A 20,183-nucleotide genomic window follows, 5' to 3' on the forward strand; every position below is an offset into this window, starting at 1 on the left:
CGACTAAAACAGCCATTTGGATCAGTTTCAGTTTTAGTCTGGAGCCCTGTCTTTCAGACGAGCTACCGCACAATTTGATCGCACCCGAACAAGCTTGTAAATGTAGTTGGTTATGTAATGCAAACATTAAAATGAGTGTTTAGATGTCATAAGATGGCATTGTGTGAGGAATAGGGTGAAAAGTAAGTGTTTATGAACTGATAATCTGCCATTTTACTCGTGATTTGTGTGAAAGTGAATAAAAGTCTTTTTTTGTCCTTTTCTTCCCAATTTGGAATTCCCAGTGCGCTCTAAGTCCTCGTGGTAGCGTAGTGACTCGCCTCAATCCGGTGGCGGAGGATGAATCTCAGTTGCCTCCACGTCTGAGACCGTCAATCTGCGCATTTTATCATGTGGCTTGTTGAGCGCGTAACCACGGAGACATAACGCGTGTGGAGGCTCATGCTATTCTCCGCGGCATCCATGCACAACTCACCACACGCCCCGATAGCGAACCAAATTATAGCGACCATGAGGAGGTTACCCCATACCCACCCTAGCAGCCGGGCCAATTGGTTGCTTAGGAAGCCTGACTGGAGTCACTCAGCACACCCTAGATTCAAACTTGCAACTTCAGGGGTGGTAGTCAGCGTCTTTACTTGCTGAGCTTCCCAGGTCCCAATAAAAGTCATTGTTATTGTAGCGCCTCTAATGTTCATTTCACCAGGAAACTGCAGAGATGCGTACAATGAGCCGCGTAACGATAATTTGATAAAAATGTAGGTATAGTAACGTGATTCTATGATGCCGGGATGATGATGTCATATCATGTAAAACAGCATTTTTCTAGAGTAGACAAACTCCAACATCAACAACGCAAAACTGCCTCCCCGGTCAAAACCGTTAATTGAAACATGGCGTCAAATTAAATGTGAATTGAAATATTTGAAAATATTTGATGTGATTTTAACTCTTTGAAATTCAAGTTGGTAAATTCAAAGATAACATCTGCAAAATCTTGAGTCTAAAGGGACATTTTTGGAGGCTTTTTCCAATTGATCAAGCTCTTATGATAATAATTTGATGCCATTCTAAATCGCAAAAATGACTTCCACCGAAATCTTCATGATTGTGGCATCATAACGGGATAAGGATCATGAGAAGAGTGTTCTTTCAAAAGAATATTCACTTTCAAAACATTGCACTGTTTGTTTAAACGTGTCATGTCTACCTCTGGCAGATATACTGGTAAACTGCTGTCTGAAATCTTAAGCATTCAGATCCCAGATCTGTGGTGAAACATCAGAAGGTGGTTTTCTCACAGAACATGCCACCTTGAGCTTAGAAACCATCACACACTTCACCTCATCAGATGAGGACACCAGACACAGATTTGTCTAACCCGTCCCCTCCAGAGAAGACAGACAGCTGTGTGTTTATTTTATTTCAGTGTCTCAGTGTCTTTAACAGCCTGAAGGATCTCTAGAGTGTGTGTGAAGTTAGAAGAGAGATGATCAGATGTGACGAGAAGAAATCGAGAGAGTTGAATCAACCGGCTAAACATAGTGTAGAGCAGTAGTTCTCAACTGGTGGGTCATGACTAAAGAATGGGCCTGTTTGGATTGGGTCAACAATGCTAAACACAAATAATAAAATTACATAGAAAACACACGCTTCCCATATATTGTTGTTGATGTTAACCATGTTGACAATTCGACCTGTCAGTCATTTTGCACATTCTCATTGTATTGTAGTTGCAGCAAATTATTGAGGCATAATGCCATTTTTATGCCATGTTGTTCATTACAGTTGTCAGTTGAGGGCGCTGTTATGCTGCTGTTGTTTTTAACCACCGTTTCTTCTCTCAATAAAGCTCATTTTGGTATCTTTGGAGTGCAGGGTTTTGGAAAGAGCGGGCGTGGCTAATTCAACAGCTCAGTTTCATAGAAGTAGAACGTCTGAAATCACTTACAGCACCTTTAACGGTTCTTGAACATGCATTCATCCGCCTATGCGGATGGAACATCGTTCTAAAATACCCTGACAGTGTTTACTGTGGTAACTAAACGCAGTTTAAACGCACTAAATGCAGCGGTCCCCTACTGTTCAAGCCACTCTACATCAGTGGTCAATGTAGAAGAAAAAGCAGTTGAGCATCAGTGGCGTGTGTGTGTTTCTCTGCTGTTGTGGGACAAAGGAGTCATTGAAGACTGTGAATTTGCCTTCTGTGTATTTGTGAGTCGCAGTGGGCTGCACGGCTCGACATGGACACATTTCTATACCATACTTCTGTATTATCTTAGACTCTGTCTGTCCACAACAACACTTTCTTTTGAAGAGTTTTAAAGTTGTTTTCTTTCACTATGATCAAAGTACCATACACGTCCAGTCTAAAAGAGTGTTGGAGTTTGGCTTCTGTGAAGTTTGTGGTTTTAAGGTCTTTTCTGAAGAAAAATGCTTGTGAACATCTGTTTCATAACATCTGAAACTCACTGAACAAATCCACTAGAGGTTTTAGGCTGTCTGTCAGTGGTTTATTTAATCTTACAAAACCTGTAAAGAACATGTCCAGAAATTATATTTTGCAGAAAGAAAATGAAGCCTATTTTAAGATAAATTATATATATATATATATATATACAGGTGCTGGTCATATAATTAGAATATCATCAAAAAGTTGATTTATTTCACTAATTCCATTCAAAAAGTGAAACTTGTATATTATATTCATTCATTACACACAGACTGATATATTTCAAATGTTAATTTCTTTTAATTTTGATGATTATAACTGACAACTAAGGAAAATCCCAAATTCAGTATCTCAGAAAATTAGAATATTGTGAAAAGGTTCAATATTGAAGACACCTGGTGCCACACTCTAATCAGCTAATTAACTCAAAACACCTGCAAAGGCCTTTAAATGGTCTCTCAGTCTAGTTCTGTACACTACACAATCATGGGGAAGACTGCTGACTTGACAGTTGTCCAAAAGACGACCATTGACACGTTGCACAAGGAGGGCAAGACACAAAAGGTCATTGCAAAAGAGGCTGGCTGTTCACAGAGCTCTGTGTCCAAGCACATTAATAGAGAGGCGAAGGGAAGGAAAAGATGTGGTAGAAAAAAGTGTACAAGCAATAGGGATAACCGTACCCTGGAGAGGATTGTGAAACAAAACCCATTCAAAAATGTGGGGGAGAACCACTACGCACAGACGTATGCAAGACATGGGTTTCAGCTGTCGCATTCCTTGTGTCAAGCCACTCTTGAACAACAGACAGCGTCTGAAGCGTCTCGCCTGGGCTAAAGACAAAAAGGACTGGACTGCTGCTGAGTGGTCCAAAGTTATGTTCTCTGATGAAAGTAGATTTTGCATTTCCTTTGGAAATCAGGGTCCCAGAGTCTGGAGGAAGAGAGGAGAGGCACACAATCCATGTTGCTTGAGGTCCAGTGTAAAGTTTCCACAGTCAGTGATGGTTTGGGGTGCCATGTCATCTGCTGGTGTTGGTCCACTGTGTTTTCTGAGGTCCAAGGTCAACGCAGCCATATACCAGGAAGTTTTAGAGCACTTCATGCTTCCTGCTGCTGACCAACTTTATGGAGATGCAGATTTCATTTTCCAACAGGACTTGGCACCTGCACACAGTGCCAAAGCAACCAGTATCTGGTTTAAGGACCATGGTATCCCTGTTCTTAATTGGCCAGCAAACTCGCCTGACCTTAACCCCATAGAAAATCTATGGGGTATTGTGAAGAGGAAGATGCGATATGCCAGACCCAACAATGCAGAAGAGCTGAAGGCCACTATCAGAGCAACCTGGGCTCTCATAACACCTGAGCAGTGCCACAGACTGATCGACTCCATGCCACGCCGCATTGCTGCAGTAATTCAGGCAAAAGGAGCCCCAACTAAGTATTGAGTGCTGTACATGCTCATACTTTTCATGTTCATACTTTTCAGTTGGCCAAGATTTCTAAAAATCCTTTCTTTGTATTGGTCTTAAGTAATAATCTAATTTTCTGAGATACTGAATTTGGGATTTTCCTTAGTTGTCAGTTATAATCATCAAAATTAAAAGAAATAAACATTTGAAATATATCAGTCTGTGTGTAATGAATGAATATAATATACAAGTTTCACTTTTTGAATGGAATTAGTGAAATAAATCAACTTTTTGATGATATTCTAATTATATGACCGGCACCTGTATATATGTATATATATTTATTTTTTGCATTGAGACATTATTTTAACGACAATTGACCAACCACCTTTTCTCGCCAAATTGTCATTACCGGGATTCTAATAAACAAATATATCATTCTAATTAGTCATGCAAAACACACACATACTGTGTATATATACAACCTGAATTAGAAAAAGATGGGACAGTATGGAAAATGCGAATAAAAAAAAAATGAGTGATTTGTATAAATTATATTCACCCTGTGCTATATTGAAAGCACTACAACACCACAGTATTTGATGTTTTACCTTTAGATGGCAGTATATGTTGCTACAAAAATTTTACATATCTTACTGCATTAATGATGCCCTCACAGATGTGCAAGTTACCCATGCCATGACAGACACTGGCTTTTGCACCTGACGCTGATAACAGCTTGGATGTTCTTTTTCCTTTTTGGCCCGGAGAACACAACGTCTGTTTTTTTTTACCTAAAACTATTTGAAATGTGGACACATCGGACCACAAAACATGATTCCACTGTTCTACTTTCCACCTCAAATGAGAGCGAGCCCAGAGAAGTCAGTGGCGCTTCTGGACAATGTTGATGTATGGCTTCTCCTTTGCATAGTAAAGTCTTAACTTGCATCTGTGGATGCAGTGACAAAAGTTGTTGATTGAGAATGGCTCGGGAATACTTCAGTAAACCTATGTCATGATATCCATTACAGACACAATACGGTTTTTAAGACAGTTGCATCTGAAGGATCGGAGATCACGCACATTCAGAAGTGGTTTTCAGCTTTGCTCTTTATGCACAAAGATAACTTGTTGACAACTTGTCTCTAATTGAGAATGTGTGGTGCATTATGAAGTGCAAAATACGTCAACGAAGGCCCCCGTTGTGCAGCTGAAGACCTGCATAATGGATGAAAGGGGGAAAATTCCACTTGCTAAACTTATGGTGATGTTTCACAGTGGTAAACACTCGACTGTCCCAACTTTTTTGGAGTGTGTTTCAATAATCCGATTTGGAAAAAAGTGTATACAGTTGTGCTTAAATGTTTGCATATCCTTGGAGAATTGGTAATATATATACCATTTTTAAAGAAAACATGAGTGAGCAGGCAAAACACATTTCTTTTATTTCTTATGGGATTCATATTCAACTGTAGGTTATAACAGAATGGCACAATCATAAAACAAAACATGGCAACAAAGAAAAAAAATGAAATGACCCCTGTTCAAAAGTCTGCATACCCTTAGTTCTTAATACTGTGTATTGCCCCCTTTAGCATCAATGACAGCATGCAGTCTTTTGTAATAGTTGTCTATGAGGCCCCAAATTCTTGCAGGTGGTATAGCTGCCCATTCGTCTTGGCAAAATGCCTCCAGGTCATGCAAAGTCTTTGGTCGTCTTGCATGAACCGCATGTTTGAGATCTCCGCAGAGTGGCTCGATGATATTACCGAATGACCCCGAATTTTCCACTCCTTAATAAGTGATTGAACAGTACTGATTGGCATTTTCAAGGCTTTGGATATCTTTTTATATCCTTTTCCATCTTTATAAAGTTCCATTACCTTGTTACGCAGGTCTTTTGACAGTTCTTTTCTGCTCCCCATGGCTCAGTATCTAGCCTGCTCAGTGCATCCACGTGAGAGCTAACAAACTCGTTGACTATTTATACACAGACATTTAGTGCAATTTAAAAAGCCACAGGTGTGGGAAATTAACCTTTAATTGCCATTGTCACCTTGTGTGTCTGTAACAAGGCCAAACATTGAAGGGTATGCAAATTTTTGAGCACAACTGTATACCGGCTGCCCATATATATATATAACAATTAAATTGGTAAAATGTCAAATAATGTGTTGTTGTAGTTAGGATTGCAGTGGTATACCGGTTTCACGGTATACCACGGTATGAAAATTGATGGTTTTCATACCACGTACATTTGCTTATCTACGGCATTGAGAAAAAAAATGCAACCGGACGGAGAATCTCACCTGCGCGTGCGCATCTCCTTTCATCCTCGACTGCCTGTCAGACTCGTTAACTTGCGCTACACACACACATATGCAGCGGAGAAAATGTCAGAGAGAAGCGAGGCGAGGGGGTATGACATAAGTGAGTGTGTGTGTGAGTTAGAGCAGTGTTTCTCAACTGGTGGGTCGCAGGTCTATTCGGACTGGGTCGCGGACAGCAGGGAAAGAACAATGTCATGGTTCTCCCATTGAAGATATTTCGGTGATAGCCTATTTAGGACTGCCGAGGCAGAGTTAATGATAATCTTGCAATCAGCTAAAGGCTTCTCATCTGCACTTTCGCACGAGTGAAACGGAACCAGCTCGCAATCATGATCTGCTCTTCTCTCTGGCGCGCCCGTGCCATATTGCGGAGCGCAGACCTCAAAACTGATGTGACCAATTTCAGTTCTAGTGAGACTTTTCTAGAAAAGGTTTAAAGTTTCAGTTATAATAAAGCATTTGTTCAACCAAAAAAAAATAGTTCTTCTGTTTTCACTCCTTTAAGGGTCATTGTAACTGATAATAATAAGTGTGTAATACCGTATACCGTGAAACCGTGATATTTTCTGAGACGGTTATCGTACCGTGAAAATCTCATACCGCTGCAACCCTAGTTGTAGTGCTTTCAATATAGTACAGGGTGAAAAGTATTTATGAATCACTCATTTTTGTTTTTATTAGCATTTTTCCTACTGTCCCAACCTTTTTGGAATTGGGATTTATATATATTTCAATTGTTATTTTTTTGTTGCATCACTTAATAGAATGAGATTTTTTCGCCTTACAGTAATTAGAATTTAAGGATAAAATGTTAATTGACATGGAAAATAACTATAAATGGAATTTTTATTTATTGAAATATACTTTTTATGTTTTTTGTTTTTGTTTTTTTATTTGGGGAGAAAATGTGGTTAATTGACATGCAAGAAAATGTAGAAACAAAGTAATTTTAGAAATACTTATTTAGAAATAATTTAAATGTTTATATACAGGTGCATCTCAATAAATTAGAATGTCGTGGAAAAGTTCATTTATTTAAGTAATTCAACTCAAATTGTGAAACTTGTGTATTAAATAAATTCAATGCACACAGACTGAAGTAGTTTAAGTCTTTGGTTCTTTTAATTGTGATGATTTTAGCTCACATTTAACAAAAACCCACCAATTCACTATCTCAAAAAATTAGAATATGGTGACATGCCAATCAGCTAATCAACTCAAAACACCTGCAAAGTGTTTTCCTGAGCCTTCAAAATGGTCTCTCAGTTTGGTTCACTAGGCTACACAATCATGGGGAAGACTGCTGATCTGACAGTTGTCCAGAAGACAATCATTGACACCCTTCACAAGGAGGGTAAGCCACAAACATTCATTGCCAAAGAAGCTGGCTGTTCACAGAGTGCTGTATCCGAGCATGTTAACAGAAAGTTGAGTGGAAGGAAAAAGTGCGGAAGAAAAAGATGCACAACCAACCGAGAGAACCGCAGCCTTATGATTGTCAAGCAAAATCGATTCAAGAATTTGGGTGAACTTCACAAGGAATGGACTGAGGCTGGGGTCAAGGCATCAAGAGCCACCACACACAGACGTGTCAAGGAATTTTGCTACAGTTGTCGTATTCCTCTTGTTAAGCCACTCCTGAACCACAGACAACATCAAAGGCGTCTTACATGGGCTAAGGAGAAGAAGAACTGGACTGTTACCCAGTGGTCCAAAGTCCTCTTTTCAGATGAGAGCAAGTTTTGTATTTCATTTGGAAACCAAGGTCCTAGAGTCTGGAGGAAGGGTGGAGAAGCTCATAGCCCAAGTTGCTTGAAGTCCAGTGTTAAGTTTCCACAGTCTGTGATGATTTGGGGTGCAATGTCATCTGCTGGTGTAGGTCCATTGTGTTTTTTGAAAACCAAAGTCACTGCACCCGTTTACCAAGAACTTTTGGAGCACTTCATGCTTCCTTCTGCTGACCAGCTTTTTAAAGATGCTGATTTCATTTTCCAGCAGGATTTGGCACCTGCCCACACTGCCAAAAGCACCAAAAGTTGGTTAAATGACCATGGTGTTGGTGTGCTTGACTGGCCAGCAAACTCACCAGACCTGAACCCCATAGAGAATCTGTGGGGTATTGTCAAGAGGAAAATGAGAAACAAGAGACCAAAAAATGCAGATGAGCTGAAGGCCACTGTCAAAGAAACCTGGGCTTCCATACCACCTCAGCAGTGCCACAAACTGATCACCTCCATGCCACGCCGAATTGAGGCAGTAATTAAAGCAAAAGGAGCCCCTACCAAGTATTGAGTACATATACAGTAAATGAACATCCTTTCCAGAAGGCCAACAATTCACTAAAAATGTTTTTTTTATTGGTCTTATGATGTATTCTAATTTTTTGAGATGGTGAATTGGTGGGTTTTTGTTAAATGTGAGCCAAAATCATCACAATTAAAAGAACCAAAGACTTAAACTACTTCAGTCTGTGTGCACTGAATTTATTTAATACACGAGTTTCACAATTTGAGTTGAATTACTGAAATAAATGAACTTTTCCACGACATTCTAATTTATTGAGATGCACCTGTATATATATTAGTGCATTCAGAAAGTATTCAGACCCTTTCATTTGTTCACATTTTGTTATGTTATGTAAAATGATTTAAATTATAATCTATACTCCATACCCGATAATGACAAAGCAAAAAACAGATTTTTTATAACTTTGCAAATTTATATATATATATATATATATTAAACTGAAATATCACATTGACATAAGTATTCAGACCCTTAACTCAGTACTTAGTTGAAGCATCTTTGGCAGCGATTACAGCCTCAAGTCTTTTTGGGTATGATGCGACAAGTTTTGCACGTCTGGATTTGAGGATTTTCTGCCATTCTTCTCTGCAGATCCTCTCAAGCTCTGTCAGGTTGGATGAGGACCGTCGGTGGACAGCCATTTTCAAGTCTCTCCAGAAATGTTCGATTGGGTTCAAGTCCGGGCTCTGGCTGGGCCTCTCAAGGACAATCACAGAGTTGTCCCTAAACCACTCTTGTGTTGTCTTGGCTGTGTGCTTAGGCAAAGCCTTTCTAGCAAGTCAGTCCACTGTTGGACATCTTTGGAACGCTCTCTGGAGCATTTACCTCATATTACGCTAAAACACGCAGTTTTTCCAACTTGCATAGCTAATGTGCATTAGCAAGTTGATTGACTGGCGATGTCTGTATCTAAAAGGTGATTGGCTCTTTTAACTGTAAGGCGGGACTTCCTTTCTACATCCGTTGACCGTTAGGTGCTATAGATTCTTGGTTGGGCGTTCCAATTTCTCCCATTCATTTAACTAGAAGTGGCCTGTCTCTGCTAGTGAATGAATGAATGTTACATTTATATAGCGCTTTTCTGACAAGCGCTGTACACAGTGAACAGGGGACTCTCCTCAAGCACCACAAGTGTGCAGCATCCACCTGGATGATGCGACGGCAGCCATAGTGCGCCAGTACGCTCACCACACACCAGCTATTGGTGGAGAGGAGAGAGTGGAGTGATAGAGCCAATTAATGGATGGAGATTATTAGGAGGCCGTGATTGATAAGGGCCAATGGGGGGAATTTGGCCAGGACACTGGGGCTACACCTCTACACTTTCCGAGAAGTGTCCTGCTTCCCTAATACCTCTTCCAGCAGCAACCATAGTTTTCCCCAGGAGGTCTCCCATCCAGGTACTGACAAGGCTCAAACCTGCTTAGCTTCAGTGGGCAACCAGTCTTGAGCTACAGGGTGATATGGCTGCTGGACTTAGGGTCAGCTGTTGGAAGGTGAACCTTGGGCCCAGTCTGAGGTCCTGAGCACTCTGGACCAGGTTTTCATTAAGGATATCTCTGTATTTTGCTGTGTTCAGCTTTCCTTCAACCCTGACCAGTCCCCCAGTCCTGCTGCTGAAAAACACCCCCACAGCATGATGCTACCACCACCATGCTTCACCGTTGGGATGGTATTGCGCAGGTGATGAACGGTGCCTGGTTTCCTCCAGACATGACTCTTGGAATTAAGGCCAAACAGTTCAATCTTCATTTCATCAGACCAGAGAATCTTGTTTCTCACAGTCTGAGAGTCCTTTAGGTGCTTTTTTATGTGTCTTGCACTGAGGAGAGGCTTCTGTCTGGCCACTCTGTCATAAAGCTCAGATCGGTGGAGTGTTGCAGTCATGGTTGGCCTTCTGCAAGTTTCACCCATTGGGTTCTTGGTCACCTCTCTTACCAAAGCCCTTCTCCCCCGAATGCTCAGTTTGACCGGGCAGCCAGCTCTAGGAAGAGTCCTGTTTGTTCCAAACTTCTTCCATATAAGAATTAGGGAGGCCATTGTGCTCTTGGGAACCTTCAATGCAGCCAGATTTTTTTTTTTTTTTTTTTTTTTTTGTAGCCTTCCCCAGATCTGTGCCTCGACACAATCCTGTCTCTGAGCTCTGCAGGCAGTTCCTTTGACCTCATGGCTTGGTTTTTGCTCTGATATGCATTTTCAGCTGTGAGACGTTGTATAGACAGGTGTGTGCCTTTCCAAATCATGTCCAATCAATTGAATTTGCCAAAGGTGGACTCCAATCAAAGTGTAGAAACATCTCAAAGATGATCCAGAGAAATGGGATGCAGCTGAGCTAAATTTCAAGTGTCATAGAAAAGGGTCTGAATACTTATGTCAATGTGATATTTCAGTTTTTTCTCTTTAATAAATTTGCAAAGTTATCAAAAATCAGTTTTTTGCTTTGTCATTATGGGGTATGGAGTGTAGACTGATGTGGAAAAATAACAATTTAAAGCATTTTAGCATAAGGCTGCAACATGCATTTCTATACATTTCTAAAAAAATATTTCATTTATACATTTATTTTCATGTCAGTTATCCACATTTTCTCCCTAAACTCTCATTACTGCAATATGGAAAATCTCATTCTGATTACTGTGATGCGAAAGAAGTATTTCAATAAATGTAAAATGTATTGTAGTATTGTAGTATATTGTATGTACTGTTTGTAATTTCTGCTGATTTAAATGATTGTATTACAGTAATTATTGTACTGTAATGCAGCAAAACCAATGCTTGGCTAGATATAAAGCTAGACATAATTCACACTGTTATTTTTTGATGAATACAGTAACAGAATCATGTGATGCTTTTCCAGTATGTCAGTTTTTCTCTGAAGAATCTCGAACATGTTTGTTCTCTCTCTTTAGGCTGCAGAATCCGGCATCGTCAAGATCAAAACTATTGCTGCTAGAAACACAGACATCCTTGCGGGTGAGCACATGTAATGTTGTAGCTGTGTATTTCCTTGAGTATTGCTGACACAATGACCTGATTGACAGAAAAACACAGCTCGTAATAGAGCTAAGACTGTATTAGATATCAATCTCTGTATTAGATGTCTCATTTACGTTCGGTTGCGTCACACATGAGAATGATGCCTTCATTGACGTCAAACCTGGCCATTTATTTCTCTCAATGCAGATGTGAAATTCAGAGCTTCGGCAAAAGATTTTTAGTGGATAATGACTTTGATTTTGAAAGAATATTTAAAAGAAAATAGTAGTCCTGATTATTTAGGACTAATAGGCGTGGGTTGGAGCTTACGATACTGAGACCAAAGACCCTTTTGGTTTTTATCTCCAAAACACTAAATGCCATCAAAAATCACCCTGATTAATTTGTTGCTTCCTGTGTGACCAGCGCTGAAGGAGAACAGTTCTGAGGTGGTTCAGCCATTCCTCATGGGCTGCGGAACCAAAGAACCCAAAATCACTCAGATGTGTCTCGCCGCCATTCAGAGACTCATGTCACATGAGGTCGTGTCTGAGGTGAGAGGAAATGCACAGATACACACAGTGATCTTTATTGTTGAACATATTGTTACATAAGTTTTTGCTCTTTTTTTTAATGAGTGACGAAGAGCCTTAATAGAAGATATTTAGTGCATTAATGTGTGTGCGGGTGTGTGTGTGCAGGCAGCAGCAGGGAACATTATTAACATGTTATGGCAACTAATGGAGAACGGACTGGAGGAGCTCAAACTACTGCAGACGGTTCTAGTGCTCCTCACAACTAACACAGTAGTTCACGATGAAGTTCTGTCAAAGGTACCGCACAAACAGAGCATGTTTAGATGGAACGCACGCAAAATATACCCAATAAAAGCTGTTTAATTTTACATTGAGCGGGTCGCCCCCTCATGGGCGCTGCCATGTTGACAGAACGTGACACTGTGTCATGCAGTTGACTGAGTTACTGCATCTTCGGTGTGAAGCGGGAGCACTTAGTAAACAAACTTCCAGTATCCGGGTTGACGTTATACGTGTCAATATAGAGTCCAAAACCACAATTAACCTACGACTGGGAGCGATGGGATGAGTAAGAGCCAGCTAAAATCTTACTGAGTGCACCTTTAAATAAAAAACAGAATTTCTTAAAGGTACAGTAGCAAAAAAAATAAAGAATATTTCTGTGCACTGTGGCAGAGCATGTGACACAGTGTCTTGTTGCTCGTTGTTGCAGTTTTAATCTGAAATGTACAGTTTTTCCCTCACCGCCCTGCTTTTGTGTTCATCTCAGGCCATCGTTCTGTGTTTCCGACTCCACTTCACGAAAGACAACATCACCAACAACACGGCGGCTGCAACCGTCAGACAGGTTGTTACCGTGGTGTTCGAACGAATGGTTGCAGAGGATGAGAAATTTAAAGGTGAGAGTCACTTTTTTGCATGATAACGTCTGTTAAAAATGTTCACTTTGCGTTATAGTTCATTACTGTTCTTTCACCGCAGGTTTGACGGAAGAGCCCCCTGTTGTCCTGGGCAACAGTAACCGCCGCTCTGTTAGCACCCTGAGACCCAGCGCTAAAGACGCCTACATGCTGTTCCAGGTGCGACCACCGGGGGGGCGACACCTCTTTCTCTCACAGCCAATCAGTGTCCAGATTAGAAAAATTGCTTGTATTGTTCAAAAATTAGATAAGTGTAGATGCATCAGATTGAAGATAAAGAGTAAAAAAGTGTTCTTTAAATGATACATTCAATATTAGATGTGAGGCAGAGTGGCAGAAACACCGTTAACCATAGTAAAAAATTACTTGAGTTAGCCTTGTTGCTTTTATAGAACGGCAGCAATGGCAATGTATGTTAAAATACACCCATGTTATATATGTGTGTGTGTGTGTGTGTGTGTGTGTGTGTGTGTATCGGCTATTTTACAATGGCTTCAAATACAGCTCATCCAATCAGATTTTAGATTTTGAGACATTAGTTTAAATAAAGTATAATTAGAATCTGAAGTGTTTTTCAGAGTTTTCTGTTTGGGAAATGTTGCCCTTTCTGCAGGATTTGTGTCAGTTAGTGAACGCTGACGCCCCCTACTGGTTAGTGGGAATGACAGAGATGACACGCACGTTTGGTTTGGAGCTGCTGGAGTCTGTGTTAAACGACTTTCCGGAAGTTTTCCTGCAGGTAAACACAACACTGTCTCATTAAACATTCCACAATATTCCTAAAATAAGCATGATAAATAATCAAGAGGAGATGACGCATTCCGCTCTACGCACTCATCCAGCTGTTGACCTTGTTGATGTTCTCTCTGCAGCACCAGGAGTTCAGTTTCCTGTTGAAGGAGCGCGTGTGTCCGCTGGTCATCAAGCTCTTTTCTCCAAACATCAAGTTCCGTCAGGGCAGCAGCAGCAGCAGCGCGGCATCTCCAGCGCCCGTCGAGAAACCTTATTTCCCCATCTGTATGAGACTGCTGCGGGTAGTCTCAGTCCTGATTAAACACTTTTACAGCCTCCTGGTGAGAAACTATTTAATCTGTTTTTTTTTTTTTTTTTGTCCCCTGTCGTGCACTTATAATGTTAGTCAAGGTGTCTTGCACCAAAACAGTCCGAATTTAGTTTTTCTCAGCCAGTTTCTACCTTCTCACTGACCCTTACAATTAAATGGGCTGTTTTGCTGCTGTACCTTTAAGAAGATGTCAGTGAGCTCTATTATGATTGGCTAATTTGAGTGTGTGTGTCCTGCAGGTGACAGAGTGTGAGATCTTCCTCTCTCTGCTGGTGAAGTTTCTGGATGGAGAGAAGCCACAGTGGTTGAGAGCTGTAGCTGTGGAGTCTGTGCACAGATTGTGTGTACAACCACATTTACTGCGGTGAGAAACACACACACACACACACACACACACACACACACACACACAGAGAGATATAGACAGATATATAGATAAATAGATAGTCAGACAGACAGACAGACACACACACACAGATATACAGACAGAGAGATAAATAGACAGACAGGTAGATAGATAGAAAGATGGACAGACAGATAGATAGATAGACAGACAGACAGACAGATATATAGACAGACAGACAGATACACACACACACACACATAGATATATAGACAGACAGACAGATAGAAAGACAGACAGACACACACACATAGATATATAGACAGAGAGATAAATAGACAGACAGACAGATAGATAGATGGAAAATAGACAGACAGATAGATAGATAGACAGACAGACAGACACACACACACACACACACATAGATATATAGACAGATAGATAGAAAGATAGACAGACAGACAGATAGATAGATAGATAGACAGACACACACACACATAGATATAAAGACAGAGAGATAAATAGACAGACAGATAGATAGATAGACAGACAGACAGACACACACACACACACACATAGATATATAGACAGACAGACAGATACAAAGACAGACAGATAGAAAGACAGACAGACACACACACATAAATATATAGACAGAGAGATAAATAGACAGACAGACAGATAGATAGATGGAAAGATAGACAGACAGATAGATAGATAGACAGACACACACACACATAGATATATAGACAGATAGATAGAAAGATAGACAGACAGACAGACAGACACACACACATAGATATAAAGACAGAGAGATAAATAGACAGACAGATAGAAATACAGACAGACAGATAGATAGACAGACAGGCAGACAGATAGATAGATAGACAGACAGACACACACACATAGATATAAAGACAGATAGAAAGACAGACAGATAGATAGACAGACAGACACACACACACATAGATATATAGACAGATAGATAGAAAGATAGACAGACAGACAGATAGATAGATAGACACACACACACACACACACATAGATATATAGACAGATAGATAGATGGAAAGATAGACAGATAGATAGATAGACAGACAGACAGACACACACACACAAAGATATATAGACAGAGAGATAAATAGACAGACAGATAGATAGAAAGATAGATAGACAGACAGACAGACAGACAGATAGATAGATGGAAAGATAGACAGACAGACAGATAGATAGATAGACAGACAGATAGACAGACACACACACAGATATATAGACAGAGAGATAAATAGACAGACAGACAGAAAGATAGATAGACAGACAGACACACACAGATAAATAGACAGACAGACAGATAGATAGATAGATGGAAAGATAGACAGACAGATAGACAGACAGACAGACAGATATATAGACAGAGAGATAGTTAGACAGACAGACAGATATATAGACAGAGATAAATAGACAGACAGACAGATAGATAGACAGACACACACACATAGATATATAGACAGAGAGATAAATAGACAGACAGACAGATAGATAGACAGACAGACAGACACACACACACAGATAGATAGACAGATAAATAGATAGATGGAAAGACAGACAGATAGATAGATGGAAAGATAGACAGATAGATAGACAGACAGACACACATAGATATATAGACAGAGAGATAAATAGACAGACAGACAGACAGACAGATAGAATGAGTGACAGACAGACAGACAGATAGAATGAGTGACAGACAGATAGATAGGTTAGTAAGTTAGTAAATTTTAGTTAGTAAGTAAAATTTTACACAAATACATATTCAGTCAGTTAGATCTTACACAATTAGACAGATGGTTAGCTAGTTAGCCAGTCACATTTTACACAAACACTACAGTATATTATAGTGTGTGTGTGTGTGTGTGCGTGCACGTGCAGGTCTTTCTGTCAGTCGTATGATATGAAGCAGCATTCCACTAAAGTCTTCAGAGATATCGTCAACGCTCTGGGCTCCTTCATCCAGTCGCTCTTCAACCTTCCCAACACAGGAAGCACATCATCCACCAGCACAACTGCAGGTCAGAGATACACACGCTTTCACAAAGAATCCACCATCCTGCATACTGTATAGGATGGAATGTACGCAGATTGTGCTGCAGCCATTGTTGTTGTTATGTACAGTATGTGTGGTACACCTGTGACTGATTACTTAATTTAAAAGTCAAATTCTCTGCCTCTGTCAGCTGGGTCAGTATCGGGTTCACAGGCGTCTGGTCAGGGAGGTCCAGGTGTCGCAGGTCCCGGTGGAGGTTTGACCTTACAGGCAGCGTTTGAGTACAGGGGCACCTGGATCCCCCTCATGAACGTCAGTGTGCAGGGCAGTGCTAAAGCCACATAGTAAGTGATCACACAAAATATTTAGCCACACTTAACATACTGTACGATTACTTAAACACATGCATAGAAATTTCAGAGGCAACATGAATTAAAATTGTGCACAATTCATCCGTGCACATTATAAATATAATAATACATCTTTACCCTCAACACAACTGCATAATGCAATTATTATTATTTTAAATTTTTTATGTAATATTTTTGTCTCAGTCTGGAGATGTTGGATAAGGTGGAGCCGCCCTCAATCCCTGAAGGTTACGCCATGTCTGTGGCATTCAGCGCTCTGTTAGACCTGGTGAGGGGCATCACGACGATGATTGATCGTGAGAGAGCCAAAGAGAAACAGGAAACCGCTACGAGAGATGAGGCGGAGCCTGTGAACTCTCCACAGAGAGCAAACAACCAACAGGAATCTAGTGAGTGAACAGTTGTTTGATGACTTCGAATGTGGAAGTATTTGTGGAGACTGTCTCCATGGGTCCTAAATCTGTGCTGATAGCAGTGACACGGGGTATTGCAAGAGTTGTTGGACTTGATCGTGCTTGTGAATTTATGCAGACATTGTGGGAACTGTCGAATGCATATTTAATTACCAAATATATATATATACTTTTTTCTGCGCTGATTTTGGTGTAAAATCTGCAGAACTCTGTGGAACGGGTTTAAATATGATAAATACGCTAAAATGTGCTGAGAGTACTAGTACTCTGTCTGTCTGTCTGTCTGTCTGTCTGTCTGTCTGTCTGTCTAGGTGAGCTGAACCAAAATAGTTTAAGTATATACACAAATATTTTAAAATGATTAAGAACAAATGAATAGAAAAAAAATTAAATGATTAGAACTAGATGGGTAAAGTTTGTCAAGACATAAAAAATTTTATGGATGGATGAACGTTACATTTATATAGTGCTTTTCTGACACTACCTCAAAGGTTGGATGGATAGAAATGAGTGAGATGATAGATAGACAGACAGATAGAAAGAAAGAAAGAATTGAGTGACAGATAGATAGCTAGATAGAAAGAAATGAGTGACAGACAGATGATGGATAAATAGATAGATAGATAGAAAGAAATGAGTGATAGATAGATAGAAAGAAATGAGTGATAGATAGAAAGAAATGAGTGATAGATAGATGATAGATAGAAAGAAATGAGTGATAGATAGACTAGATAGATAGATAGAAAGAAATGAGCTGATAGATAGATAGATAGATAGAAATGAGGTGATCCAGATCAGATAGATAGAAAGAAATGAGTGTATAGAATGATAGATAGATAGGCATAGAAAGAAATGAGTCGATAGATAGATAGATAGAAAGAAATGAGTCGCTATCAGGATGATCAGATAGATAGATCAGAAAGATAATGAGTGATAGGATAGATAGATATGAAAGAAATGCAGTCGATAGATAGATAGCTACTAGATAGTCAACAGACAACTGTCAGTGATAGATAGATAACATATAGATAGAAAGAAATGAGTGATAGATAGATAGATAGACACAGAAATGAAGTGATAGACTAGATAGATAGATAGAAAGAAATGAGTGGATAGATGAGGTAGCATAGATACGATAGATAGACAACTGAGTGATAGAGTCAGATAGATAGAAAGAAATCGAGTGATAGATGATAGCCATCAGATTAGATAGAAAGAAATGAGTGATAGATAGATAGATAGAAAGAAATGAGTGATAGATAGATAGATAGATAGAAAGAAATGAGTGATAGATAGATAAATATAGATAGAAAGAAATGAGTGATAGATAGATAGATAGAAAGAAATGAGTGAGTGATAGATAGATAGATAGATAGAAAGAAATGAGTGATAGATAGATAGATAGATAGATAGATAGAAAGAAATGAGTGATAGATAGATAGATAGAAAGAAATGAGTGATAGATAGATAGATAGAAAGAAATGAGTGAGTGATAGATAGATAGATAGAAAGAAATGAGTGATAGATAGACCTCAACCGATAGAGCACCTATGAAATGAAATAGAGTGATAGACTACGAGCTAGATAGAATAGTCCAACATGAGTGAGTGACCTAGATAGATACGCATATGAAAGAAATGAGTCGAACATTCCGATAGATAGACTCCTAGACCTTGTAGAAAGCCATCCCAGATGAGTTGATAGATAGTTATAGATAGCAAAGAAATGAGCTGACGTCAGATTAGACCCTAGATAGATTAAGAAATGAGATGTCACTTAGAGTTGATATGCATAGAAAGACAGATGAGCGAATACTTTTGGCAATATAGTGTAGATGATAGATAGATAGAAAGAAATGAGTGATAGATAGATAGATAGAAATGAGTGATAGATGATAGATAGATAGAAAGAAATGAGTGATAGATAGATAGATAGAAAGAAATGAGTGATAGATAGATAGATAGAAAGAAATGAGTGATAGATAGATAGATAGAAAGAAATGAGTGAGTGATAGATAGATAGATAGAAAGAAATGAGTGATAGATAGATAGATAGAAAGAAATGAGTGATAGATAGATAGATAGAAAGAAATGAGTGATAGATGATAGATAGAAAGAAATGAGTGATAGATAGATAGATAGATAGATAGATAGATAGAAAGAAATGAGTGATAGATGATAGATAGAAAGAAATGAGTGATAGATAGATAGAAAGAAATGAGTGATAGATAGATAGAAAGAAATGAGTGATAGATGATAGAAAGAAATGAGTGATAGATGATAGATAGATAGATAGAAAGAAATGAGTGATAGATGATAGATAGAAAGAAATGAGTGATAGATGATAGATAGAAAGAAATGAGTGATAGATGATAGAAAGAAATGAGTGATAGATGATAGATAGATAGATAGAAAGAAATGAGTGATAGATAGATAGAAAGAAATGAGTGATAGATGATAGAAAGAAATGAGTGATAGATAGATAGATAGATAGATAGATAGATAGATAGATAGATAGAAATGAGTGATAGATAGATAAATATAGATAGAAAGAAATGAGTGATAGATAGATAGATAGAAAGAAATGAGTGATAGATAGATAGATAGATAGATAGATAGATAGATAGAAAGAAATGAGTGATAGATAGATAGATAGAAAGAAATGAGTGATAGATAGATAGATAGATAGATAGAAAGAAATGAGTGATAGATAGATAGATAGAAAGAAATGAGTGATAGATAGATAGATAGATAGATAGATAGATAGAAAGAAATGAGTGATAGATAGATAAATATAGATAGAAAGAAATGAGTGATAGATAGATAGATAGAAAGAAATGAGTGATAGATAGATAGATAGATAGAAAGAAATGAGTGATAGATGATAGATAGATAGATAGATAGAAAGAAATGAGTGATAGATAGATAGATAGATAGAAAGAAATGAGTGATAGATAGATAGATAGAAAGAAATGAGTGATAGATAGATAGATAGATAGAAAGAAATGAGTG

The 20,183-nt window shown here is 39.0% G+C and overlaps 1 protein-coding gene across 1 annotated transcript in view; it reads left to right on the forward strand.

Moving 5' to 3' along the window:
- LOC127437098 (protein MON2 homolog) overlaps positions 1-20,183 on the forward strand; it is a 60,496-nt gene that overhangs the window by 9,542 nt on the left and 30,771 nt on the right. The window contains exons 2-12 of the mRNA XM_051691763.1: positions 11,416-11,479; positions 11,909-12,036; positions 12,184-12,315; positions 12,788-12,917; positions 13,000-13,097; positions 13,552-13,677; positions 13,811-14,011; positions 14,241-14,365; positions 16,274-16,413; positions 16,579-16,732; positions 16,943-17,148. Of these exons, the coding sequence (XP_051547723.1) occupies positions 11,416-11,479; positions 11,909-12,036; positions 12,184-12,315; positions 12,788-12,917; positions 13,000-13,097; positions 13,552-13,677; positions 13,811-14,011; positions 14,241-14,365; positions 16,274-16,413; positions 16,579-16,732; positions 16,943-17,148 (1,504 nt within the window). The remainder of the gene's footprint in view (positions 1-11,415; positions 11,480-11,908; positions 12,037-12,183; positions 12,316-12,787; positions 12,918-12,999; positions 13,098-13,551; positions 13,678-13,810; positions 14,012-14,240; positions 14,366-16,273; positions 16,414-16,578; positions 16,733-16,942; positions 17,149-20,183) is intronic.

Source organism: Myxocyprinus asiaticus, chromosome 48 (assembly GCF_019703515.2).
Source record: "Myxocyprinus asiaticus isolate MX2 ecotype Aquarium Trade chromosome 48, UBuf_Myxa_2, whole genome shotgun sequence".
NCBI classification, from domain to species: Eukaryota; Metazoa; Chordata; class Actinopteri; order Cypriniformes; family Catostomidae; genus Myxocyprinus; species Myxocyprinus asiaticus.